General features: G+C 41.1%; 1 protein-coding gene across 6 annotated transcripts in view; it reads left to right on the top strand.

Annotated features, from left to right (window-relative positions):
• MIA3 (MIA SH3 domain ER export factor 3) overlaps positions 1-27,833 on the top strand; it is a 58,532-nt gene that overhangs the window by 9,803 nt on the left and 20,896 nt on the right. For 4 of the 6 annotated variants that reach the window (XM_035010070.1, XM_035010069.1, XM_035010071.1 and 1 more), the window contains 4 exons: positions 349-3,145; positions 5,371-5,532; positions 8,290-8,435; positions 27,032-27,163. In XM_035010070.1, coding sequence (XP_034865961.1) covers positions 349-3,145; positions 5,371-5,532; positions 8,290-8,435; positions 27,032-27,163 — 3,237 coding nt within the window. Of the gene's footprint in view, positions 1-348; positions 3,146-5,370; positions 5,533-8,289; positions 8,436-25,809; positions 26,095-27,031; positions 27,164-27,833 lie in introns of those variants that run through there. The other 2 variants (XM_035010074.1, XM_035010073.1) reach the window with 1 other exon arrangement.

Here is a 27,833-nt window from a genome sequence, read left to right as displayed (position 1 = left end):
TGGTGGGGGAGAGGATGTGTGTTCCCTCCAGCAGGTCCCCCAAACAGAAAACAGGGATGGTACAGAGCAAAGGCACCAGCCACATGAATCATGTTTCCCCTGGGGAAGAGACAGCGAAGGGCAGCCAGGAGTAGTACTCAGGTAGGAGTCCTTCTCCATGGAAGCAGGGAACCAGGGAAAAGTGGATTCTAGCCTCTATATCTCTTCACTACCCAAGAAGAGTTGTTGCCCAAGGTAGACACGGAACCCCCTCCAGAGCCAATTTGGGATTATCTCTGTCACTAGCATGGGTAAGAGTTTGCTCTTATACTTAGTGACATGCTAACTTTTTTTTTTTCTCTCTTGCAGGAGACAGATTTTGTTTGTTTTGATGGGGGAAGAGATGATTTTGATAATTATAATGTAGAAGAACTTTTAGGATTTTTGGAATTGTATAATTCTGCAACTGGAGATTCTGAGAAAGCTATAGAAAAACCTCAGCGTGAGGACACCCCTTCTGAAGTATTTGAGGAAAGCGACCTTGAACCCGAACCAGTAGAAGTTAACTCAGAGGAGAGTGAAAGTGTCTTCTCAGAAAATACTAAGGAACTCAAGGAAAGATCTGGGGCTCAGAAGAACCACCCCCATGTAAACAGTCAAGCAGGTCATGCTCAGGGAGACCCATCTTCATTTGAACCTTTTGAGGAAATGCTACAGGATAAACTAAAAGTGCCAGAAAGTGAAAACAACAAAACCAGCAATGGTTCTCAGGTCTCGAGTGAACAGGAGAAGATTGATGCTTACAAACTTTTGAAAAAAGAAATGACTCTGGACTTAAAAACCAAATTTGGCTCAACTGCTGATGCACTTGTATCTGATGACGAGACAACCAGACTTGTTACTTCATTAGAAGATGATTTTGATGAGGAATTGGATACTGAGTATTACACAGTTGGCAAGGAAGAGGAGGAGAACGAAGAAAACTTTGATGAGCTGCCGTTACTGACCTTCACTCATGGTGGAGAAGATGTGAAAACTCCAGTGAAGTCTGGAGTTGAGAAATACTCATCAGATAGAGAGCAGAGTTCATACGAAGAGGATAAAGTGGAGGCAACGCAGCCCCCTGGCATCAAAAACTATGATAAAAACATACTAACAACCTGGGAGGATACTATCTTCTCTTTCTCAGAAGGTGACAGACAAACAGGTGTGGATTTAGGGAGTTCTGATTCAGAGGAAGGAAAGGAAGGTGATGATGCGTTTGTCCCAGATAGCAAGTGGGGGAAACCACGATCAGCCACGGATTACATTGACCCTAAAAAGGCAGAAGATCATCTTTTGAGTGTAGATGTCCCTAAAACAAATAATGAAAAAGATCCGGAAATTCGTATTACAGGAAAAGGGACGAAAGTTGCAGAATCCAATAGGGGCCTGGCACAGGCTGAGATGGGGTTGGAGGAGGAGAAGCAGGAAGGCATGACTGCACACAGTTCTCCTCAAAGCAGTGACCCTGGCTCTTTGCCATCTGCTGGAAAGGGTAAAGAAATGTTGGAGTCAGCCTTCGATAACAAAGAAAATGACCTAAAAGGAGCAGTTGTTCATATTTCAAAAGGAATGCTCCCTGAAGAAAAGCCTGGAGAGCAGATTTTGGGAGGCGGCTTAGAACGTGAACCAGTACCTAAAGCTTCAGGGAGTCAAGTGAACGAGGAAAAGATTGGACAGGAATCTGTGGATATTGCACCCCCGCTGGGAGGTAATCAGCGTAATGCATCCAAAGACAATGTGGAAGAAGTACACGTTTTAGTAAGTGGATCAAAACCACACACGCTCTCAGTGGAGCATCCAAGTGAGGAATTTAAAGAGGAAGAGCTTCTTAAGACTCACAATCAACCTAGACCCTCCCCTCTGGATGAAATTGGTTTGCCAAGAGAACCGGAAGAAGAGGGCCCCATTTTGGGAAGAAATCTTTCTTGGCCACAAGGAAGAGAAGAGGCTGCTAGCCACAGTAAGCAGATGGATGAGAAGATAAGGCTCTCCAAGGAGGAGGTCAAAGAGGACTCCTCAGGTGAAGAGTTTGCTCCTCACAAGCCCCTGGTGGGCTTACGGGAAGTGGAGGCAACAGGCCAGACAGATGGCCTGGAAGGCCCAGGTTTCCAAACTGAGAAACCAGAGGCAGATGACGATTACAGCCCGGAAGAACTCCTGGAGGATGAAAATGCTCTAAGTGCAAAACAGTCTAAAGAACAAAGCCCTGAGATCCAGCGCGGGCAGCTAGATGTTAATCCGCAGTCCCCCACACGAGCTGGTTTAGGCCCCATTAATCCTGATGCAGAAACAGAAGGAAGCAAAGAAGAAACCAGTAATATTTTGGAAATTGAGAGAAAAAGAGAAACTTTGGGCGAAGGGGTAGACACAGGGGCCAGGGAAGCGGGTAGCAGGGTGGTGGAAACAGAAAACCCTCTTGTAGCTCAGAAAGCACAGAGAGCACCTGAAGTAAGGGACTCTCCTGACAAAAAAAATCAGACTCTAGGGTTGGGTGAAATGTTTCAGAATCAAGATACTGGTAATTTTCAAGAAGACAGCCCTGAGGAATCCGTACAGAAGCCTGGGGTAGATGAACTCTCGGAAGAGGACCAGGGGGACTTTGAGAGGCTCGCGGACACAGAGAGCCGGGGGTCTGCCACTGAGGAGCACAAAGATGCCCAGCCACACTGGGCGCCACATACAGCGGGGACGCGGGCGCACAGCCATGATGTGAAGGACCTGCCTATAATCGGCAGCTTCTTTAAAGAACAGCAGTCTCTGCAGAGGTTCCAGAAGTACTTTAATGTCCATGAGCTGGAAGCCATGTTCCATGAGATGTCGTTAAAGCTGAAGTCCGCACAGCAGGAGAGCCTGCCCTATAATGTGGAAAAAGTCCTGGATAAGGTCTTCCGTGCCTCCGAGGCACACATTCTGAGCGTAGCAGAGAAAATGCTTGATTCCCGTGTAACCGAAAACAGAGATCTGGGAGTGAAGGAAGGTAACATATTCGAAGAGGCAGCAGTACTAGACGATGTTCAAGACCTGATCTATTTCGTCAGGTACAAACACTCCTCCGTGGAGGACACGGCACCGCTAACCACAGCACAGCTCCCCCGGGAAGGCTGGGGCGGCTCCACGGAAGGTAAAGTGCCCGCCTGTGGCCTCGTGGGGGCGCGCCGGAGAAGTGGGGGGGCGGGGGGGCGCTGCTGAAGTGCCTCCTGCCTTATTTGTAAAGCTCTGTCCAGTTTACAGTGTGCCTGAAGGTAAGGGACAACAGCACTGTGACATCCACGTGTCCCTTCCTGCCTTCTTTCAGGTGGGAGCGTCCATAAGGATTTCTCCCTCTCTTTTCCCCTTTGGACAGTTGAGACTGGTAGCGTTTTCAAAAGGAAACTTTTTTCTTTTCAAGTAGCTCTACGCCCAACGTGGAGGCTTGAGCTCATGACGCTAAGGTCAGGAGTTGCATGTTCTTCTGTCTCAGCCAGCCAGGCACCCTGAGTGACGTATTGTTGACACACAGTGTTACATTAGTTTCAGGTGTGTGACATAGTGATTCGGCAAGTCTGTACAGTCTGCTCTGCTCACTGCAAGCGGAGCTCCCATCTGTCACCATACAAGACTTTCACAACACCACTGACGATATTCCCTGTGCTCTGCCTTTCATCCCTGTAAGTTATTCCGTAACTGGAAGCCTCTGAAAGGCTCTTTGGAACACAGTTTCTTTCTTTTTTTTTAAAGATTTTTATTCATTTTATTTGACAGAAAGAGAGACCGGGAGAGAGGGAACACAAGCAGGGGGAGTGGATGAGGGAGAAGCAGGCTCCCCGCTGAGCAGGGAGCCCGATGCGGGGCTCGATCCCATGACCCTGGGACCATGACCTGAGCCGAAGGCAGACGCTTAACGACTGAGCCACCCAGGCGCCCCTGGAACACAGTTTCTTTTATTTATTTATTTATTTATTTATTTATTTATTTATTTATTTATTTATTTGAGACAGAGAGAATGAGAGAGAGCATGAGAGGGAGGAGGGTCAGAGGGATGGAACACAGTTTCTTAAGCACAAAGTAACTGCTCTCTGACCAAGGATTAGTTGGCATAATGTTTATTTATTTATTTATTTTAAAAAAGATTTATTTTAGAGAGAGAGAGAGCAGGGGGAGGGGCAGAGGGAGAGAATCTCAAGCAGACTCCAGGTTGAGCTTGGAGCCTGACAAGCTCGTGGGATTGAGCCCCACGACCCTGAGATCACGACCTGAGCTGAAACCAAGAGTTGGACGCTTAACGACTGAGTCACCCGGGCACCCCTGGCATAATGTTTAAATTGATGCCTTGCCTGAGTTTCTTCACCGCCCCCCCCACCTGTCCCTGTTTTCATCTTTTGTGGGTGTCATGGTCTTTCTTGCCTCTTTGGAGCACTTAGGTCAGTTAAATTCTACTGGGCCCTAGGATTCTTGCATTCGGATTAATCAGTGACTGAACCAGGATACAGAGCTTTCTAAACACGGCACTTGACACATAGAAGCCTTCCCGTAAATAGTGATTGAATTGACCCTGAGCCAGGATTCTAATATAACCTGATTCCTAGTTCCGTGCCCTATTCTGTGTCCCCATGCTTTTCAGACTAAGGTATTTGAGCTGAGGCTTGTGGTAAAGTACCACGGGGACATAAAGTCACAGAATAAATACATCTTCCCAGAGGGCCAATTTTTCCTGAGAATTTGGGGAGGGGAACATTTTTGTGTGTAATCAAAGCAGATCTGTTTTGCATTAGAATGCAAAACTCTTATGAATTTTCAGGGTAAACCATGAGGCTTTAAAGACATTCATCTTTGCTGCCCTGAGCCTCTTGGGGAAAGAAATGGGTTCCCTCTTTTTGACAATTAGACATACCCTGAAAATATTTGAGTGGTACTTCAGCAGACTGCCTTTGTACATAATGCCCTCCTCTGTGCTAGTTCTGTGAAATAAGCATGCGTATGTATGAAAGAGTTCATGTTCTTTCTGTGTGGAGTAGATGCTTGGTATTTCTGCACTTGACTGGAATTCTCTTCTGTACCTTTATCTGTGTGAGCATGTGTTGGTTTGTCCAGGAAAGTTAGGTTATTGAAGACCCTACCATAAATGTGTTTGTTTATAAAATACTTGGAATGAGGGTTTCTTTATAAATTTTAGCCATCGGTGAAGTGAGATAAGAGCAGCTGAAACTCTTCCTTTCCTGCTCACTTGTGCTCCCTGGGATACTCGCATGTGGAGGGCAGTACTGAAGCCCCCGGGGGTGGACGGTGTTGGAGAGCTGCCTGGGGGGAAGGGTGGAGTGGGGAGTGTCAGCCAGCTTTGCCCGCCCAGTGCACGCTTCTTCCCTGCAGGGCTGCAGCCGCACCTTGAGGACAGTTTCCCACAAGATAACGCAGAGGACCTTAAGGTAGAGATCCTCACAGAGCCCAGCCAGCTGGGTCAACCTGTGAGTGGTGACCGGGGTGGCTCAGAAGTGCCACGGCAGCCAAATACTGCGAAGGACAAAGACCCAGGTAAAGCTTGCAGATTTTTCTCTACAAAGTGTAGGTATGTCTCATAAAGAAGAGCTTCTAGGACATTCCCCCCCCTTTAAATTATTTATTTATTTAAGTGATTTCTACACCTGTGGTGCTCAGACTCATGACCCCAAGATCAAGAGTCAAAAGCTCTACCAACTGAGCCAGCCAGGCGCCTCTGGACATTTGTTCTTAAAGGTGGGAAATCAGAAGGGAGAATAATACAGGCATGAGTGAGTTTAGAAAACAAGAAACCCCAGAAGGGAAAGAAAAGCAGGAGTTGAGGCGGATGGAGATCAGCAGTAGGAAAAAGGCCAGAGACTGTAACCAAAAACCAGTGTTTGGCTGTCATTACTTATGTGAATAATTTTAATCTAAAATATTATTCTTAAAAAACCTTATGTTCTAAAACAGTAGTTTTCAACCAGACCAGAGGCATCAGAAACTCTGGGGGAGGAGACCAGCAAGCTGTGTTTAACAAGCCCTCCAGGAAATTCGGATCCGTTGAAAGTTTGAGAACCACTGCCTTAAAGCTCACAAATTCCGTGTTTTCTCCCCACTCCTAAGTCCCCTCCACCCCGCCCTGCCCCCAGTAGAATACAGTGTGGCTTAGCTCTTTTACCTTCTTAAAAACAGTGAGGGGGAAATTTACGCCTAGGTATCTTTATACTGTAGGGAAGAGTACAGAACTTTGTAATGGGTGGTGGTCCGGTGTGGCCGGTGAATAGGACTTCCATCACAGAGCACAGCAAACACTCATGGAGAGCAACTCCCTTCACTTGAATTGAGGAAAATGTTTAAAACAAAAATACAACCCCGATAACGGTATCAATAGGTTTCTAATGAAGAAGAACTAATTGTGTTATTTCACGAATCCACTGTGGTGGCGTGATTTCATTGCCGTGTTTGTGTTCTTAGAGGTTGTGGTCTCTAACCATGGCTACAGCATTACCCTGTGATACCGTGAGAACTGGTAGAACTGGGTGGACACTCCATCTCTCTTCAGAGTATGGGAGAAGCCACAGCATGGGGAGGAATTCTGCAAATTTGAGAAGAAATGACATATCAGAGGTCTCCTGTGTTCCAGAGGATATTGCATTCATGTGTCCTCTCTCATTCTAAACTCCTTTAAATCAAAAAGATTCTGCTTGTTGAAAATGAATCATACACCACGAAGTCTTGTTATTCTCTGGCTCAAAAACTTTCAGGGCTAGGAAAAGTTCTGCTTGCAGAATTAAAAACAGTTTTTTTTGCCCTGTCCTTTAAGGTCTGTCACAAAAGGACTTCAGCTGCCTTTGCAGGCTCATCTTCCCAAATATCCCTTCATACATCTCAGACACAGAGATGCTTACCTGACCGGGAACACTTTCCCAAGGTCAGATTCATAGATCAATAGTGAATGGAATCTTCTGGTTGGAAGAGACACAAGAGGCCCCTACTCCACCCATCACTAATTGCTTGTTGAACTCATAGAGGTTTATAAGATGTGTCCCAGACTCGAGTAATTCAAACTGAAAACCCCTCTCCACCACCTCCTCAGGTGAAACCCTTTCAGGCAGTGCTGGAATCCTACCTCTTATGCAGAGCTCCAGGCCAGCCCCCTCCCTGTAAACAGTACCCATTAGTGTCTCTGGGCAATTCCCATATTCTCTTTTGTATAGCTGTCATTCCTCTGTCGGTAAGCAATCACTGAGTGCCTGCCAAGTGCCAGACGCCGGGCTAAACACTGGTGTATCCCACCTGCAGGTCTGCAAACTGACACTTTTCTATTCATCGTTTGCCTGAAGTTTCTAACACAGTGCTTCACCAGCACTGTGTTTGTTAAATGAATGTTTTTTTTGTTTTTAAACTTTTTTTTAGATTTTATTTATTTGAGAAAGAGACAGAGATAGTGAGATAGAGAGCACAAGTGGGGAGGAGAGGGAGAAGCAGGCTCCCCACAGAGCAGAGAGCCCGATGTGGGACTCGATCCCAGGACCCCGGGATCATGACCTGAGCCGAAGGCAGACGCTTAACCGACTGAGCCACCCAGGCGCCCTAAATGAATGTTTTGTTAAATGCAACTGTGTCTGTGTGGAAAAAACATAAAATTTTGCTTTTCTCAATTCCCATGACTGAATATTGTCCAGGTAGCAGTTGCTTTGCCAGGGACATGATGGAGGGGTTTGGTGAGGGGTAGATGGTGTTGGAGATACGTTCATTTCATAATGGAAGGGTATGATGGCTCTAATGGGCCTTCTGAATTTTGTTCTCTTTATAATTCTCTTTTTTAAAGATTTTATTTGAGAGAGAGAGAGAGTACGAGCAGGGGGGAGGAGCACAGGGAGAGGGAGAAGCAGACTCTCTACTGAGCAGGGACCTGGATGCAGGGCTCAATCTCAGGACCCTGGGATCATGACCTGAGCCGAAGGCAGACGCTTAACCGACTGAGTTACCCAGGTGCCCCTTCTTTTTATAAGTCTTTATAAGTTATATAAGTCTTTATATAAAGATATATAAAAACTATGTCTTTTTTTTTTTTTAGTAAATATTTTTTAAATGATTTCTACCCCCAACGTGGGGCTCGAACTCACGACCCCGAGATTAAGAGTCACATGCTCTACCAACTGAACCAGCAATGTGCCCTTAAACCATATAAGTCTTTAAGAGAAGCCACTAATATTCAGTGGGCACTCAATAAGTATTTTGAATGGAGAGAAACAAGTCTTACTCTAAAGCATAAAATAAAATATTAATTTTCACCCTCAATTTTAGGGATAATTACAACAGAAAGCAGTCCTGTTGATGCTGTTGATGCAAAAAAGCAACTAGAAACAAATGCTGAAGAGCCAGCAAGTGTCACACCTTTGGAAAATGCAATTCTTTTAATATCTTCATTCATATTTTATTTAACTAAGACGGTAAGTTTGACATACATAGTTTCTTCAGACAGAGTATTGATTAATTACAGTTTTTGAGTTGATCTTGAGCATGACGTAAAGAGCTTAAAATGTCTTTATGGAAATTTCTGCTGCTCCTTTGATGTTAGTCTCTGAAACAAACCACAGGTGTATAATTTGATGAGTTCTTAGCACAGTTCAGTCCTTGGAGAGGATCTGCGATGTGTCCGTGCTGGGTTTACACCTGTAAAACATGGCTCTTCCCCTCAAGGACCTTTTAGTCCAGCAGGTAGATAAAGACTTTCACTGGAGACATGATATGGGCAGAAAGTATTTACCTGATGGCAGAATGATGTGTTGGATAAATTGATTCATCGTGGTGGGAGGATGGGCAGAGAAGGTCAGAAGTTAGCCGAGACGTGTTTTGGCAGGAGTTGAAGGACAAATGGGAGTTTGATGTGCAGGGTGTTGCTGAATAGAAGGATTGGGAGGAGGGAGACGGGGGTGGCATGCAGTTAGGCCAAAGAAATAACATGGTCAGAGAGATGGAAGTTACTACAAAAGAAAAGGCCTTTTGGGGAAGCCGAGGAAGCCTTGTTGATGTTGAGCAGTCAGAGGGGGTGGTCTTTGGAGGAAGACAGGCCAACCTAAAGGAAGTTGTGTATCATGACAAGTAGTGTTACATTGTTTGGGATGGGGATCCTTGGAAGGTTTTAAGCAGGAAAGAGATGTGGTTAGATTTGTTTCTCAGAAAGAGCTACTTGTGACAGAGTATCTATTCAGATTTATCTTTCTTAAGGGAGTCATGATCCAAATGAGACATTTAATCTTTCTGGAAGCATAGCTAAGCTTTTTAGGACTTAGCTCCCCCTTGTGGTATTTATTGAAATTGGACATTTTTCTTGGTAAATTGTGGGAATGAGCAAGCTTTCAGAAGTTGGAGGCCAGGTTGTCCTTGGACCTACAGAGAAAGTATCCTCCCCCCCACAAAAATATTTTTCCACTAGGTTCTGTTATTTCAAGACTTGTGTAGGAAAGAGTTGTTTTTTACTTTTTATTGTTATGTTAATCACCATACATTACATCATTAAGAGCCTTTTGTTTGTTTGTTTGTTTGTTTCTTTTCTGTTCTGTAAAAATGCATGAGTTTTGAGCCAGGATGATCTGATTTCAAATCCCAGATTCATCATTTAGAATCTTGGGCAAATAACTAAACTTTGTGTAGCTGTCAAACATCTTCCAAATGCAGATAATACCTACTCCAATTGTTGGAAGAATTAAATGAATTGATAATAAAATGTCTAATGCAGTACCTGGCATTTTGTAGGATCTCACCCTCTGTGTACTTCTCATTTGGATGGTCATAGGGCAGTATAAAGACACTGAATACCTGGGAAATTCAGGAGAAAGGCCACCAGGATGAGAAAGATTTTTTAGTTTTCCCTATGGTTGTGGTGGTTTACAGCCACCCAGGTAAAGGTGTGTATGACCTGTGCAGTTAGAATAATGAGATTTTCAGTGATGAACGCAGTCTCAGAATTCACATTTGATCATCAGAATGAATCCTTGTCACTTCAGAAATTTAACAGGCTCTAAATGTGGGAAGAATTCTTTATTCATTTCCTTTGTGGATATGCACAGAGCCCTGACCTAGGCCTGGGTTGGGGGGACACAGATGTGGTACAGGACAGGGTCTCTGCATGGAGGATGATGGGAGAAGACACAGGAGTGGTGAGGGACAAGGGCACAGTGTTACAAAGTAACATTGACTTGAAAGGTGTCAAGAAAGCATTTTTTCTTTTTTTTTTAAAGATTTTATTTATTTATTTGACAGAGAGAGACATAGTGAGAGCAGGAACACAAGCAGGGGGAGTAGGAGAGAGAGAAGCAGGCTTCCCGCGGAGCAGGGAGCCCAATATGGGACTTGATCCCAGGACCCCGGGATCATGACCTGAGCCGAAGGCAGATGCTTCATGACTGAGCCACCCAGGCGCCCGTCAAGAAAGCATTTTGATGGCCCAGTATATACAGAGTATTGTGTTAGTACAAGATTCTAAGAGGTACAAAGCATGATTCTGATTTTGAAAAGGTTTAAGAAAATGGCATATCAAATATATATGAAAATTGGGGAGTATGGAAAATATTTGAAATAGTTTTTGTGAAGTATCAGATAGAATAGATAATTATTTGGTAGGGCTGGGGAGGAATGGGGTGCTGGACTTGTTCAGGAAAACTGAACCAGAAGTCAGATTCATGGATCCATAGGTAATGGAACCTTGGAGAGGGAAGGGACCTTCGAGGGCAGCTTGTCCAGCTTCACAAATTGCAGTAATTTCCTCTCCTGAAACCTGGCAGGTAGTTACGGGATCTGGGTATCATCAGTTCCTAGCGTGAGCATCCTAACCTTACAAGGCCACTCATTGATTGCTCTCTTGGCGCGTTCATTCTCTTATTGACTCCAGATTTTCTTCCACATGATTCCTTCTCTTAGAATTGAATTATTTTTCTACATAGTAACCCTTAACATATTTGAAGTTATGCTTTAATTTTTTTAAGTGTTTTTTATCATGGAAAATTTCAAACATACAGAAGCAGAGACAATTGTAAAATGAACCCATGGGCCTATTACCCGGCTTAACAGTAATTCCTTAATATCACCCAATGTTGGGCACGTTCGAAATCCCCTCCCCTGCTTTTTAAAAATTGTTCTTGTTTTTTTTTTTTTTTTAAAGATTTTATTTATTTGACAGAGAGAGACACAGCGAGAGAGGGAACACAAGCAGGGGGAGTGGCAGAGGGAGAAGCAGGCTTCCCGCAGAGCAGGGAGCCTGATGTGGGGCTCGATCCCAAGACTCTGGGATCATGACCTGAGCCGAAGGCAGCCGCTTAACTGACTGAGCCACCCAGGCGCCCCTAAAAATTGTTCTTGTTAAAATCAGGATCTTGTTGAGGTCCAGATGTTGTAGTAGGTTGTTTAAATCAACTTTAATCAGATATAAATTATATACAATAAAGGGTACCCATTTTAAGAATACAGCTCAGTGAGGTTTTTTTTTTTTTTAAGGTGTCATTTATGTGTCTGAGAGAGAGAGGGAGAGAGAGCACAAGCAGGGGGAGTGGCAGGCAGAGGGGAAGCAGGCTACCTGCTGAGCAAGGAGCCTGATGCAGGACCTGATCGCAGGACCCTGGGATCATGACCTGAGCCTAAGGCAGACGCATAACTGACTGAACCATCCAGGCGCCCCTCACTGGGTTTTAACAAATGTATTCACTCATGTAAAAACAATCATAACCAAGACACAGAACATTTCCTTCATTCAAACAAGTTCCTCATATACCTTCCCAGTGTAGCTCCCTCACCACCTGCTTTTGGCAACACTTTTTCTTCACTATAGAGTAGGTTTTCCTGTTGTAGGATTATAATTATAAAATGGACTCATCCCTAGGAGTGAAACTGCCTAGCCATATGGTCAGTTTATCTTAAAAGAAGCTGCCAAACAGTTCTCAAAGTAACTGTCCCAGTTTATTTGGTCACATATTTGCTAACACTTGGTATTATCAGTTGTAAATTATAGCCATTCCAGTAGGGCATATCTTTTGGTTTTAATTATATTTCTTGATGATTTATGATGTTGAGCAATTTTGCATGTGGCCATATGTTTTGTGTGTTCATCTGTGAAATAGCTTTTCAAATCTTTTGCCCTTTTTAAATTTATGTATTTATTTTTTTGCCCTTTTTTTAAAGTTTATTTTATTTAAGTAATCTACACCCAACATGGGCCTCGAACTCATTATCCCAAGATCAAGAGTTTTGTGCTCATCTGACTGAGCCAGTTGGGTGCCCCTCTTTTGCCCCTTTTTAAATTTTTAAGATTATATTTATTTGAGAGACAGTGAGCATGAGTGGCGGGGAGCAGAGGGTGAGGGAGAAGCAGACCCTCTGCTGAGTAGGGAGCCTGACTCGGCTCAGTCCTAGGACCAAGATTGTAACTGAGCCAAAGGCAGATGCTTAACCGACTGAGCCACCCAGGCGCCCCTTGCCCTTTCTTAAATTGGGTTCTTTTCCTTCTAAATATTAAGGTCTAAGAGTTCTTCGTATATTTTGGATACAACTCCTTTGTCAGATATATATTAAGAATAATATCTTCCAGTTTATGTCCTGGTCTTTCAATTTCTTGACATTGCTTTTGAAGAGCAAATTTGTAATTTTGATAGAATAACATTTTATTAATTTTTACTTTTATGGTTGGTGCATTTTGTTTCCTGCCTAAGGAATCATAGGCCATTCCAAAGATGCAAATATTTTCTCATGTTTTCTTCCAGAAGTTTTATAGTCATGCTTAGGTCTCTGTTCCATGTTAAGTTTTGTGAATGATGTCACATTTCATTTTTTTTCTTCTGTGGCTATCCATTTGCTTCTATAGCATTTCTTTTCCCTTGAGATTACCTTGGCACCTTTAGTTGAAATCATCTAACCATATTTGTGGGTCTCTCTGGACTCTGTTCTGTTTCATTGATTTATATTTCTATTCTCAGATAATAACCCACTTTTCTGATTAGTGTAGCTTTATAGTAGGTCTTGGAATTGGGTAGTTCTTTGGCAAAATTGTTTTGGCTATTTCAGTTTCTTTGCATTTCCATATAAATTTTAGAACCAACAGCAATTTCTATAAAAAACTTGGTGAGATGTTGTTACTATGTTGAATCTATAGATGAGTTTAAGAAGAACTGGTATCAACAAATACTGAGGCTTCTAATCCAAGAACTAAGTTCATCTCCACGTTAGATCTAAAGAAGATCTGTAAGAGACCTACAAGACACTGCTGAGAAATGTCCTTAGTCTCTGTGTGCAGGTTTCATGCATATTGTTTACCATGCCTGTGTATTTCATGACTTTTGATGTTGTAAATGGTGTCTTTCTTACATCTCATTTACAGTTGTTTTGTGTTTATAGAAATACAGTTGGTGTTTGTATATTGACCTTGTATCTTAATACCTTATTAAGTTTATTCTAGGATTTTTTTTTTTTTTTGCAGATTTCATAGGCTTCTCTGTGTAGATAGATGATCATGTCATCTGTGAATAAACACACCTTTTAGAAAAGTCAGGTTAATTAAAACATGATTACTTTTAGTAAAAAAGTAATCTTAAAATCTTACTGTGTACAGTTTGATGAGTTTTCACGTTATTTCTTTAGATTTTTTTTGTATCCCTCTTCTCTTGCCTTTCCTTCTTGGAATCTAATTACACGTATGTTAAGACCACTGTAGAGTTCCACAGGTCAGTGACGCCCTGTTCTTTTTTCGTTGTTTTTCGGTCTCTTATGTCTTTGCTTCTGTTTAGATATTCCCGTTACGGTCTTCACACCCATTGATCTTTTGTAGTATCTAATCTGTGGTTAAGCCCATCAAGTGAAATTTTCATTTCTGATATTTTATTTTTCAGCTCTAAAGGTTGCACTTAATTCTATTTTTTATCTTCCACCTTTTGTCAGTATGGTCATGGTTTTGTTTTAATTCTTAATATACTTCAAAATAATTCTTTAAAGTTCTTTTAAGCAAATTAATTCTGTCATCTTTGTTGCAACTTCTTGGTCTATTTTTAGAGATTGATTTATCTCCTCCTCATGGGACATATTTTCCTGCTTTTTTAGGTGTCTGGTGATTTGTTGTTGCTGGATGCTAGGCGCTGTGAATGTTACATTGTTGAGTGCCTGGTTTTTAGTGGCTTCCTTGAAAAGTGCTGGGAGTTTGCTTTGCCTAGACTGTTGTTACTTGTGGAGCAGCTTGATTCCTTCTAGTCTTATTTTTAAGATTTGTTAGGGATGTGTACATAGTAGTCTTTACTCTAGAGCTAGTGTAGCCCTGCTCCTAAGGTGTGATTCTTCAGGAATCTGCTGAATGCCTTGAGCGTTCAGCAAGGTCAGGTCGCTCTAACTGGCTGGAACACTCTTTGCCTCCAGGCCCAGGTTAACTCTGGGAATTGTTCAACTTCCAGCTTCCTGGCAGATGTTCTTTTTGCCCATCCTCAAATCTTACCTTATAAATCTTACCTTATACAGATGCTGCTTCAGATTCAGCAAAGATTGAAGGAAACCCCCTTGCAGATTTCTGGAACTCTTTTTTTGTAGCTCCCATCTTTCCGGTGCTTTACCCTGCCTGGTTCAGGTGCCTCAGTCTCCCTGGACTCTGGTCTCCACTGCCTCAGCGAGATTGGTAGACTCATGTGGTTTCTCCCTCCCTGTACCGGGGTCGAGAATGTGCCTCCGGGTAGAAAGCTGGGTGAACTCAGGCTCACCTCATTTGTTTTCCTTCTCTCAGGGGTCATAGTCATGTGCTGCCAGTTGTTCTCTACCTGATTCTCTAGTTATTTCAGTGGGAGGGCAAGTATCATTTACTCTGTAGATTTCTCCTCTTGTTTGTTTGTTGTTGTTGGAATGTATTCATTGCAGAAACAGGTTTGTTGGGCTTCTAGGGGTTATCATGGTCTGCATTTTGCTAACCACATCCCCCAGTATAACTGAACATGTTTCCCTGGCTCTTTATGTTGTTTACTGGGAATTTGTAGTCAGATTCAGGTTCAGTATTGATTGGCAAGGATACTTAACAGGAGATGGGTACTTTTAGCAGGAGGCATCTAATGACTAGATGTCCCTCTATTTTTTTTAAAGATTTTATTTATTTATTTAGAGAGGGAGAGAGAGAGAGAGCATGCACACAAGCAGGGGGAGGGGCGGAGGGAGAAGGAGAGAGAGAATCTCAGGCAGATTCCACACTGAATATAGAAAACAACTCAGAGTTCGATCTCATGACCCTGAGATCAGGACCTGAGCTGAAATCAAGAGTTGGAAGCGTAACCGACTGAGCCATCCAGGCACCCCTTTTCCTCTGTTTTTGATGTCACTAGTCATTGGTGATATTGACTAAATCCGTTAATACATTATAGGCTGCAAAATGCTGATATGCTGATTATATTGTTCCTGCTTGATTTAAAGGCTGGGATATTTCTACAAAAAGAAGTTTATAATCAAGTATTCTTTACACTGAGATTTGGTTTGTATAGTTCAGGCAGTATAAATATTTGATTCTATTTAAATAGTTTTCAAAATAATGAGTTGTCTTCCTGGCTTTATCAAACGATGCCAGAGGGATTTTTTGGTGTGTTCCTTCTAACTCTTTCTAATCATTATGACGTCATGAATTTAAAAATATTTGGGGTGTTTTAATCAGCTGTAGTTCTTATTTTTTTTTTAAGGATTTTATTTATTTATTTGACAGAGCACAAGCAGGGGGAGTGGCAGGCAGAGGGAGAGGGAGAAGCAGACTCCCTGCTGAGCAGGGAGCGCAATGTGGGACTGGATCCCAGGACCCTGAGATCATGACCTGAGCGGAGGGCAAACGCTCAACTGACTGAGCCACCCAGCACCCCTGTAGTTCTTTTTCTTATCAGTGCTCAATTTCTCTCAGTTTTGGCTAGTGGGAGCCTGTTCAGCTTGGCTTCTGGGCCTTTTTGACACCATCCAGTGGTCACTGATACCCTCCTTGCTTTCTAATGTGGCAAGATGTTCTAAGCTTATCTTCTACATTTCTTGCCCAGATCATGAAAGAGTCATTTCTCTAGGGAGCCCTTGATCCCTTTTAATGGGAAATGGTATTTAAAGACTACAGTCTGGGTACTGAGATTACTTATTGCTTTTGAGTTGGCCATCATTTCTAGGCCTTTTCAGAGGACAAAGCTAGGATATACATAGAGTTTTTTTGTGTGTGAACATTCATCTTGGTGCCATATGGATACTCCCAAAAGAAATTCAGGATGCTAGAGGGATTTTACTTAACCTCACGTATCTTACACATGTATTTTATTTCTCTGGTGTTGGAAATCCCAGTTTTCAATGATGTCAACATATTTTATTTTACAATATTCAAACAATTTTAAAAATACCAATATCAACACTGCCACCCACATTTGTTACTGAAAATGTTTTCAGGATGTTTTGCAGTTATTTTTGTTTTTAAGTTCTATCCCTCAATCAAGTACATGCTTAAAATAATTCCTTTCTGTTGTCCTGCCGTCAGTTTTTTTTTTTTTTTTTTTAAGATTTTATTTATTTATTTGAGAGAGAGAAAGAGAGAGCACACGAGAGGGGGGAGGGTCAGAGGGAGAAGCAGACTCCCCACCGAGCAGGGAGCCCGATGCGGGACTCGATCCCGGGACTCCAGGACCATGACCTGAGCCGAAGGCAGTCGCTTAACCAACTGAGCCACCCAGGCGCCCCTGCCGTCAGTTTGATTCACAATTAGGTCAACTGTTTCACTTTTGCTTGTACTTTTTAGGGATTGCTTTTCAGTGTTTTGTTTTGTTTTGTTTTGTTTTATAAGTATCTAACATATTTACAAGATTTAATGCCAATTAATGAAACAAGGTCTCTTCCGAGAAGTCTAGGTTTCGTCTCAGTTCCATCAAACCTGTTGTTACCCTCCTCTATGGGTAATTTAAAAAAATTTATTTAATATCTTATTAAAAATAAGCAAATGATTTCTGCATTCAGCCAAGATTCTGGCTTTATTTACCTTCCTTACTGAAACAACTGAAAAAAAAAAACCCAGACAAAATAAATGAAACCGTTTTCAAGATACTGGATATCAGGTAACAAAGGACAGCAATGCCTGAAAGATAGGGAACCAGTGCCATGAGCGCTGCAATTATGCCTACTTACTGCATTGAAAGAGTTCCCCATTTGTAGCATAGAAGTGAGGAACCCTGAACTGAGGAGATGGAGCTGAGAGTCGGGAAAGCAAGGCAGCTAGAGTTCATAGGGCTGAGTACCAAGAGGAGAGTGCTACACAGAGAGACCTCTGGGATCTGTGAAAGGTCCCCTTTGAGTATTCATCAGCATATGAGTTTGACGAAATTAATCAATGCCAGAGAAACTGTCCGAGTGATTAAAGGGAGTAGTTCCTGACACAAGGCCAAGGATATACTTTATAATTCTAGGAGAATTGGATAAAGTACTCAGAAGGGTCTCACCTCAGACTAAATCTGCTCATGTCTTGCCTAACAAGCCATAAAAAAGCAAGAGCCAAAAGAATCAAACTATTTCTTAGTAATTTACCTGAACAAACAGAATAGTGCTCAAGAATGTTTGTTCTATTAGTCAAGTTCTCTAGAGAAACAAAACAATATGGGACCCACATACACAGATAGATAGATAGGTAGAGGAGGTTTATTATAAGGAATTGACATATATACAGTTGGAAGCTGAGAAATTCCACAGTCTGCTGTCTGTAAGCTGGAGACCCAGGAAAGCCATTGGTGTAATTCAGGCTGAGTCCAAAGGGGAGCTGATGGTCTGAAGGCCTGAGAACCAGGAGTACCAAGGGTGGAAGAAAAATGATGTCCCAGCTCAAGGAATCAGGCAGGAAGGGGTGAATTCCTTTCGCACTTTGCTCTGTTCAGGCCCTCAATGGATTGGAGGATGCCTACTGGTAAGGGCAATCTACTTTACTGAGTGCACTGATTCTCAAATGCTAATCTCACCTGGAAACACGCTCACAGACACACCCAAAAAGGTTTAATTTGGGTACTCTATAACTAGTCAAGTTGACACATAAAATTAACCATCAAAGGTTACCAGGAATGCAAAGAGGCAAGAAAATATAAACATGATGAGGCGAAAAATCAACCTATCAAAACCAACCAAGAACTACCAGAGATGTTAGAATTAGGCAAGGGTATTAAAATAGTTATTATTACTATATTTTGGATGTTAAAAAAGCTAAGTGGAGACATGAGAGATATTAAAAAACAAAACAAAACAAAACACCCCAAATCAAACTTCTCTATTTGAAAACTACAGTGCCAGAGATAATAAATATACTGGGTGGGATTAACGCTAGACTAGATATTGTAGATGAAAAGATTAGTGCACTTGAAGGCATAGCAATAGAAGCTATCCAAAATGAAATACATAGGGGAAAAAGACTCAAGAAAAATGATCAGATCACCTGTGAGCTGTAGCACTTTCAAGCAGCCTAATAAATGTAACTGGAATCACTGGCGGACAGGATAGAAGAGGTGTTCAGAAAAATATTTAAAGACATAATGGCTGAAAATTTCTAAAATTTATGAAAACTGTAGATCCACATACTCAAGAAGTTCAATGAAACCCAAACATATGAAGCATGAAGAAAAGTACACCGAGGTATATCATAATCAAATTGCTCAAAATACATGATAAAGAGCAATCTTAAAAGCAGAGGGAAAAAAAGACATTTTACATAGAGAGGGATTAAGATAAGGTTGACATCAAGATTTCTTGTCAGCAGGCATGGGAGAATATAGTAGAATAATACCTTTTAATGTACTTGAAGAATAATATTGTTGACCTACAATATACCCAGCAAAATAATTTTATAAAACAAAGATTAAATGAAGATTTTTTCCAACGTGTAAGAGCTGAATGAATTCAACACATCTGCACTGTAAGAAATGTTAAAGGAAGACCTTTAGGCAGAAGGAAAATGACAGATGGAAATAGTTGAGTTATAGAAAGGGGGTAAAGAATGCCAGAAATGGTAACCATATAAGTAAATATATAAAACCATTATCTAGTTATTATTTAAGTATCTTTAAAATTTAACTTTCTGTAGCATGCGGTTTCAAAAATTTAAAAGTAAAATATATGACAATAATATGGAGGTCAGGAGAGGGAGAAGTGGTAATAACTTGTAAAGTTCTTATGCACGTGAAGTAGTAGAGTATCACTTGAAGGTAGACTGTGATAAGTTAAAGACGTATAAACGCTAAACCAACCACTAAAATAACAAAATAATGAGCTAATAAGCCAACAGAGGAGATAAATTAGAATCATTAAGAAGACTCAATTGAGGGACGCCTGGGTGGTTCATTTGGTTAAGCATCTGCCTTAGGCTCAGGTCATGATCCCAGGGTCCTGGGATCGATCCCGCATCGGGCTCCCTGCTCAACGGGGAGCCTGCTTCTCCCTCTCCCTCTGCTTCTTCCCCTGCTTGTGCTCTCTCTCTCTCTCTCTATCCCTCTGACAAATAAATAAAATCTTAACAACAAAAAGACTCGATCCAAAAAAAGGCAGATAAAAGTAAAAAGGGAACAGAGAACAGATGGGAAAAATAGAAGAAAAGAAGATGCCTAGGCTTAAACTTACCCATATCAGTAATCACATTAAATAGAACTTGTCTAAACACCCCAATTTAAAAGGCAGAGATTGTTGGACTGGGTAAAGAAGCAAGACCCAAATAGATGCCTTCAAGAACCACACTTTAAATAAAAAAACATACGAAGGTTAAAACTAAAAAAAGAGATTGAAAAAGATATCTCACATTAAAAAAGAAAAAAAAAACTGGGGTGGCTATATTAATACCAAAGTAGATTCCAGAGGAAAGTATATTACCAGGGATAAAGAAAGTTATTTTCTAGAATAAAGTAGTCAATCAAGCAAACATAATCCTAAATGTTTGTGCTTCTAATAATAGACCTTCAAAATACATGAAACAAAAATTGATAGAACTAAATGGAAAAACAGATATAAGTATATAATTGGAGATTTCAGTATCCTTCTCTCAGTGATTGATAGACTAAACAGAACATGAATAAGATTCTAGAAGATAAGAGCAACACTGTCAACTAGCTTGACCTGATTGACATTTATAGAACACCCCAGAAGAGCAGAATATATATGCTTTTTGAGTGCACATGGAGCATCTTATCCAAGATAAGTCATATTCTGGACCATAAAGCAAATGTCAAAAATACAAGAAGATTCAAATCATACAAAGTATGTTCTCTGGCCACAGTAAAATTAAATTAGAAATCAATAACAAAGATCTCTTGGAAGTCCCCAAATACTTAGAAACCAACTGACATACTTCTGATAACTTAAGGGTCAAAGAAATCAAAAGGGAAATCAGTATTTTGAGCAGAATGAAAATGAAGACAGCATATCAAGTTTGTGCAGTAACAGTAAAGCACTACTTGGAAATTTAGAGCACTATCTAAATCAGAAAAGAAGAAAGATCTCAGATTAGTGACCTCAGTTTCTACTATTAGAGACTAGGATAAAGAGCAGATAATTCCCAAGAAGCAGAAGAAAAGAAATAACATAAATTAATGAAATAGGAAACAAAAGGAAAACCAATGAAAACAAAAGCTGGTTCTTTGAGATTAATAAAATTGATTAACCTCTAGCCAGAGTGATCAGGGAAATAAAGGAGGAGACACAAATAACCAATGTTTGTGATCAGACAGGAACATCACTACAGGTTCTACAGAAATTAGAACAATAAAAAGGGAATATTATGAATAATTTATGTCACTTAATTTGACAGTTGGATGAGATGAAGAAATTCCATCTGAGACAAATTGCAAAAGCCTACTTAACAGATGACCTAAATAGCCTATGACTCTTTAAAGAAATTGAGTTTATTGTTAAGAAGCTTTCTACAAAGAAAACTCCAGGCCCAGATGACTTCACTGGTGAATTCAATTAAACTTGTCAGGAAGAAGTAATAATAATTCTGTACAAACTCTTCTAGAGAATTGAAGATGGGAAAATACTTCCCAATTCAAACCAGACAGAGATATAACAAGAAAAGAAAACCACAGACCAGTACCTGTCATGAACATAGGCACAAAAACTCTAAATAAAATTTTAGCAAATCAAGCCCAACAAGATACAAAAAGGATAATACATAATGACCAAGTATGGCTTATGCCAAGAATGCATGGTTCATTTAACATTAGAAAATCAATGTAAGTCACATATTAACAAATTTCAAAAATAAAATCCAAATATGCAGCTCGATAGACAAAGGTTTTGGAAAAAATCAAATGTTGATTACTGATATTAAAAAAAGAAGTGGTAGCAAACTAGGTATAGAAGGGGGCTTAAAATAGCCTCTATGAAAAACTTACTAACATCGTACTTAGTGGTGAATAATTGAATGTTTCCCCCTAAGATCAGAAACAAAATAAGGATGTCCACTCTCACCACGTGTGTTCAACATTATAGTGGGGCACAGTGCACTAAGGCGAGAAAAAGAAAAAGCATACAGATTGGGAAGGAAGGAGTAAAACTGTCTTTATCTGCAGATATTGAACATCTATGAATAAAATCTGGTGGAATCTACAGTTTAGCAGGGTTTCCAGATAAAGATTAACATCTAAAAGCAACTATTTCTGTATGCTAGCAACGAACAATTGGAAATTGAAATTAAAATCTTCCGTGTACATTAGCATCAAAAAATACGAAGTACTTAAGGGTAAATCTGGCAATACTGTGAGACTTATAATTGAAAACTACAAAATATTGCTGATAGAAGTTGAAGACCTAAATATGGAGAGATATACCTTGTTCGAGAGTCAGAAGACTAAATATTGTTACCATATTGTCACTATGACAAACAGTATGTCAAATACTAAGCTCCCCACTTTGATCCCCAGAGTCAGCATAATCCTGATCAAAATCTCAGCCTGGGTGGCTCAGTCATTAAGTGTCTGCCTTCGGCTCAGGTCATGATCCCAGGGTCCTGGGATTGAGCCCCGCATTGGGCTCCCTGCTCAGGGAGGAGAGTCTCCTCCCTCTGCCTGCTGCTCCCACTGCTTATGTGCTTTATCAAATAATAAAATCTTTAAAAAAAGAAACTCAGGATTTTTTTGGTAGAAAACAAGCTGATTGTACAATTCATATAGAAAATTCCAAGGACCTTGAACAACACAAACATGAGCTGATTTCAAGACTTACAATAAAGTTATGGTAGTTAGAAGAGCATGGTATCAGTATAAGATAGACAAAAAAAAAAATCACTGGAATAGAATAGACAGTCCAGAAATAGATTCCTACATACCTGGCAATGGACTTCTGACAAAGGTGGAAACACAAGTGGAGAACGAGACATCTGTTCAACAAACAGGACTGGAACTATTGGATATATCCCTGTGCAAAAAATTGATTCATGCCTCAGTCATAAACATAAATGAACTCAAAATGCTTCATTGAGCTGAATGTAAAGCCTAAAACCATAAAACTTAAAGAAAAAGTTAAGCAAAGATTTCTTAGATTTAACACCAAAAGCAAGATTCATAAAAGAAAAATTTGATAATTTAGATTTCATCAAAATAAACTTCCACTTTTCAGAATACACTGTTAAGTGAACAAAAGGCCAAGCCACAGATTAGGAGAGAATCATTGCAAAGCATATATGTGAACAAGGACTTACATCCAGAATATATAAAGAACTCTCAAAACTCATTCATAAGAAATAACCCAGTAAAGTTAACACTTCACCAGATAAGATGTGTGCATAGGAAATAAGCACATGAAAAAATGTTCAACATCATTACTTCTCAGGGAAATGCAAATTAAAGCCACCATGAATTATCATACATACTTATTAGAATGACTAAAATTAAAAAAGAATGATTTAAATTAAAATACCAAGTGGTGGAGAAGCTGGAAATAATACACTGCTGGTGGGGATGTACGATGGTACATCACCTTGGAAAACTGGTTGTTAGTTTCTTAGAAAGGTGTATGTCAAATGCTCCAACCATCCCTTTGCTAAGCATATACCCTTGAGAAAAATTCTGCATTTACATCCATCTACTTGTATATCAATATTCACAGTGCCTCTATTCGTAAAAGCCAAAAACTGGAAAAAAACTCAAATGCCCATCAACAGCTGAATACATAAGCAAATTGTGCTAGATCCATACAATGAAATGCTACTCAGCAATAAAAAGGAATAATAACCTTTGATGTATGCAGCAACATATGAATCTCTATGCTGAGTGAGATAAGCCAGAGAAGTAGAATACATGGTGATTATATATTCCATATATAAAACTGTAGGAAATGCAAACTATTATGATAGAAATTCTGCTTGGGGAGGCCCAGTCAGCAAGTGGCAGGAGGTGGGATGAGACTTGGATGAGGAGACTTGTGGAGGTGAAGGATATGTTCAGTTTGAATGTAATGAAGTTCTCACATATGTATTCGTATGTCAAAACTTACAGATTGTGTACTTTGAATATGTGTAGTTTATTGCATGTGAGTTTTACGTCAGAGCCATAAAAAATACATATTTGTCTCTCATTACCTTCTTATGTAAAAGTAGTATTCTACACTTTTCTCCACCCCTCCTTTATTTTATTTTATTTTTTTATTTTTTATTTTAAGATTTTATTTATTTATTTGCGAGAGAGAATGAGAGACAGAGAGCACGAGAGGGAGGAGGGTCAGAGGGAGAAGCAGACTCCCTGCTGAGCAGGGAGCCCGATACGGGACTCGATCCCGGGTCTCCAGGATCATGACCTGAGCCGAAGGCAGTCGCTTAACCGACTGAGCCACCCAGGCGCCCCTCTCCACCCCTCCTTTAAAAAAAAAAAACATTGTGGAAACCATACCCTAGCAGTATATAAAATTTATTTATTTTTTTCCATTTTCACATATACTTTAGTGTATTGAGCAACTCTTCTATTGATGGACATTTTGGTTGTTTCAGTCTTTTGTTATAAATAATGCTGGAATAACATAGTTTTGTTCATAGATCTTTTCAACATTTGTTGTGTCCACAGTATCTTTGAGATCTTTAGAGGTGGGATTGTTGCATCAAAAAGTAAATACACAAGTAATTTGGGGAGATGTTGCTAAATTCCCATTCATAGAGGTTGTGTCCTTTTGTATAACAATGAGCACTGTGTGAGAGTACTGGTTTCCCCTACATTCTCTCACCAATTGAGTATGTTGTCAGAGGTTTAGATCTTGCCAGTTTAAGTGAAAAATGGTATCTCTGTGTAGGTTTAATTTGTATCTCTTTTATTATGAGCTGAGGCAGAGCATGTTTACATATGTTTGTGAGCTATTCCTGTTTCTCTTCCTGAGAACTGTTGATTCTTTTATTTCAGCTCTTTTTTTCTATAGGCTGTTTTCTTCTCTGTTTACTTGTACAGTTGTTTATAGTTTAGGAATATTAACCCTTTGTCCCTAACGTTACATATATTTTTTTCTCTGGTTGTCATTGTCAAACTTTTTTGACATTTTGCATTTTTTTTTTTTAAAGATTTTATTTCTTTATTTGACAGAGAGACACACAGTGAGAGAGGGAACATAAGCAGGGGGAGCGGGACAGGGAGAAGCAGGCTTCCCGCAGAGCAGGGAGCCCGATGCGGGGCTCGATCCCAGGACGCTGGGATCATGACCTGAGCCGGAAGCAGACGCTTAACGACTGAGCCACCCAGGCGCCCCGACATTTTGCATTTTTTTGCGAGCAGGGGCTAGACAAGTTTTTTATTTTTAAGTAGTTGTTTGCAAATCTTTTCTCTTGGATTTTGAGGCATAATTGGGAAGGTTTTGCTCACTCATAATACATCGAGAAATTCACCCGTGTCTCTCCTAGTACTTGTTTGTTTTCATATTTTTACATTCAGGTTTCTGATCATTTGGAATTTATCCTTATGAAAAAAATCCAATTTTAACATTTTCCATATGGCTTAGTTATACTAACATCACTTATTAAAAAGTGTCTTTTTCCCCACCTGACTTCTATTGTATCCCAAATTTTCAATGCAGTTGGGTCTATTTTTGGATTTTCTGTTCTGTTCCATAATCTATCTGTATTCTTGGGTCAGTTTTTTACTGTTTTAATTGCACAGCCTGCTTTCACCTCCCCTCTCAGCCCCCCTCCATTGCTCTTCTCTTTGAGTCCCGATTGTTCTCGCTTGATTGTTCCGAATTGCTTCTATATTAAACTGGAAGACATACCTTTAAAGATTTAGAGACATTATTTTTCCTCCGGGTTAAATGTCCCCGGTTTTTTCAACTTTTAGAACGTGCCTATGCATAACCCTCGTCCTTTTCCACAAGTCACGTAACTATAAAATTCAGGACCCTTGGGGTATGGTGGGGTCCTGACATGGCTCCTTAGAAGCAGCCTCATTCCAGGGCATCAGCGGGAATGTGAGACAGTGAGTGTGAGCCTGTGGAGCAGGAAGAGAAAAAGCTGAGCGGGGCACTGGAGATACCAGGGAAGGAAGGCCTCGCCCTGGAGACTGGGGTGGGGGGTGTCTTTACTCGGGGGCGGGAGAGGCTGCTCTCCGTCTGGGCAGTGGGACCGGTGCCTGCACGCAGTGACACAAGGCCGGCCCTGAGGGGCGTGAGCGGGGCGTTTCTCTCCCGGGGCCCTTTACGTGGCGCGGTCTCCCCCAGCTTCTGCAGCAGGTGCAACTTCCGTCAGTGCGCGTCCCTTAGTTCCCTCTGCGCAGGTCGCCTCGCTCCATCGTTGCTTTGGTCCGCCGTGGCCCCGCCCACTGCGCGCCCGGGTTCCGTAGGCACGTTTACGTCCTCCGAGGGGCATTGTCTGATGACGTCTTTCCCAGGAGGCGCAGGGCGAAAAGTACGAGCGGCGGCGGAAGGCGAAGTTCACTCCCAGGGTCCGCCTCCTCAGCCGGCCCCTTGCCGAAGGAGGAAACGGTGGAAGAGGGGGCTCCAGTGCTGTTCCGCGGGGGACCGTCGCCTCCGCTCAGCTGTCCCCACACAATGGACTCAGTTCCTGCCACTGTGCCTTCTGTCACCGCTTCCCCCGGGGACTCGGAACTTCTGGGACCCCTGTCGGTCCTCTACGCAGCCCTTATAGCCAAGTTACTGGAGGTGACGGTCCCCATTCCCAGGGAGGGACCCCAGGTCTGGCAGGCGGGTAGACGAGGTGTGAGCGGAGTTGGCGCGCCGACGGGTCGAGGGAGAACTGGAGGGGTCAGGCCCGAGGCAGGCAAGACGTTGCAGTGCTGTTTAGGGAGGCCCGGGGGAGTGATTTTAAGACGGTTTCGTCACTTGCTCATTTGTTACTGATTTCTTAGATTGTACCAGGCGCTATGTTGTTTTCTGGTAGACAGTCACGGTCTCTTCGGGTCCTTTTCCAGTGACCCCCGGCACTGTTGTGGGGTGGGGCCGGTATGATAGTTATTTGTGTGCTTGTGGAGGGCAGTGAAAGCGTAGAAGCAAGCAGGTGTTCAATGCAACTGTATTCGAGGAAGCACGTAAAATAAAGGCACTGCGTTAGGTAGAAGACAGTTAAATTCAGAGCAGTCTGGACCAGTTATCAGGAGCCGTCTGAGCTTACTCAGCATTTGTTTTTACATGAGGGTAGAATAAAGATTTAAAATCTTAGAGGAAAAGCACATTATTTGGGCTCTTCACTGTCATCATTTTGGTTTTATTTGTAGCCATACAAGTTGATTATCTCTCTAGAGTGTTCAATTTTGTGTTTTATGTGGCTTTTTAAGTTATAGAAATCAACTAAGAGGAAAGTCTGATCCAAAGAGATTCTAGACATGTCCTAGACAACATGATGTTGTAAGTCCTGTTGCAAACTGGAAATATGTGTTCAGCTTAAAGACGTTTAGATTCATAATATTCAAAAGCACTTCAAGCCAAACAAGAGATATGAGGCTGCCAGTATCCCATCTTTAATGAAGCAGTGGAAGGGGAGTAGTTATGGCGGTTGGTTTAGAATTTCTGTGGATGATTCTTTGTGACTGTTCTGTTCTAAATTCTTCATGGCTTGTTATTTCCAATATTTCTGTTTCAGTTAGTTGCTACATTGCCTGATGATGTTCAACCTGGGCCTGATTTTTACGGCTTGCCGTGGAAGCCTGTACTTATCACTGCCTTCTTGGGAATTGGTTCATTTGCCGTCTTCTTCTGGAGAACTGTCCTTGCTGTGAGTAAATTAAACTTATACTTTGACTCATCAAGACAACAGATATTTTATAATCACTAGCGCTTTTGTTTCTTTTTCAGTTACTAACATGAACACAAATGCTTATAATCTCAGCTAACCTTGTGAAATAATTCAGTGTAATCTTTGTTGGTAAAGACTTAAGTGAACAAGACAACATGTATAATCTTAATGGAAAACTTCGATTTATAAATCTTAAATCAAAATCTAAAGATTAAATGTATACGTACCTACTTGGGCACATGTATATGTTCCTAGTAGAACTGGGAACTCTTACAGCCATCTTGAAAAGCAGTTAAATAATATGTATCAGAAGACTTAACATTTTCATATCCTTTTATTATAATATAAAACCATGTCTAATTAATCTATCCTAAAGAAATAACCAGTCATGCATAAAAATCTTGTATAAGGGTGTTCAATGAAACACTATTTGTTAGAGTGAAAACTAAATGATTCATGGTAGGGGAATTGTTAAATTATTGTACATCCATATAATGGGATACTAGGTCACTCTAAATTTGTTATTTCAAAGATACTGGGGCCCAGAAAATTCTCACAATTTAATAGTAAGTGGAAAAAACCAGAAATCAGGACTGTAACATATACACTGTGTATTATATATGTAAATATATAGAAATACACACATGCA

Source organism: Mirounga leonina, unplaced genomic scaffold, assembly GCF_011800145.1.
Source record: "Mirounga leonina isolate KUSES-001 unplaced genomic scaffold, KU_Mleo_1.0 Mir_154, whole genome shotgun sequence".
In the NCBI taxonomy this organism is placed as follows: domain Eukaryota; kingdom Metazoa; phylum Chordata; class Mammalia; order Carnivora; family Phocidae; genus Mirounga; species Mirounga leonina.
This window is presented reverse-complemented; position numbering and strand designations above follow the sequence as displayed.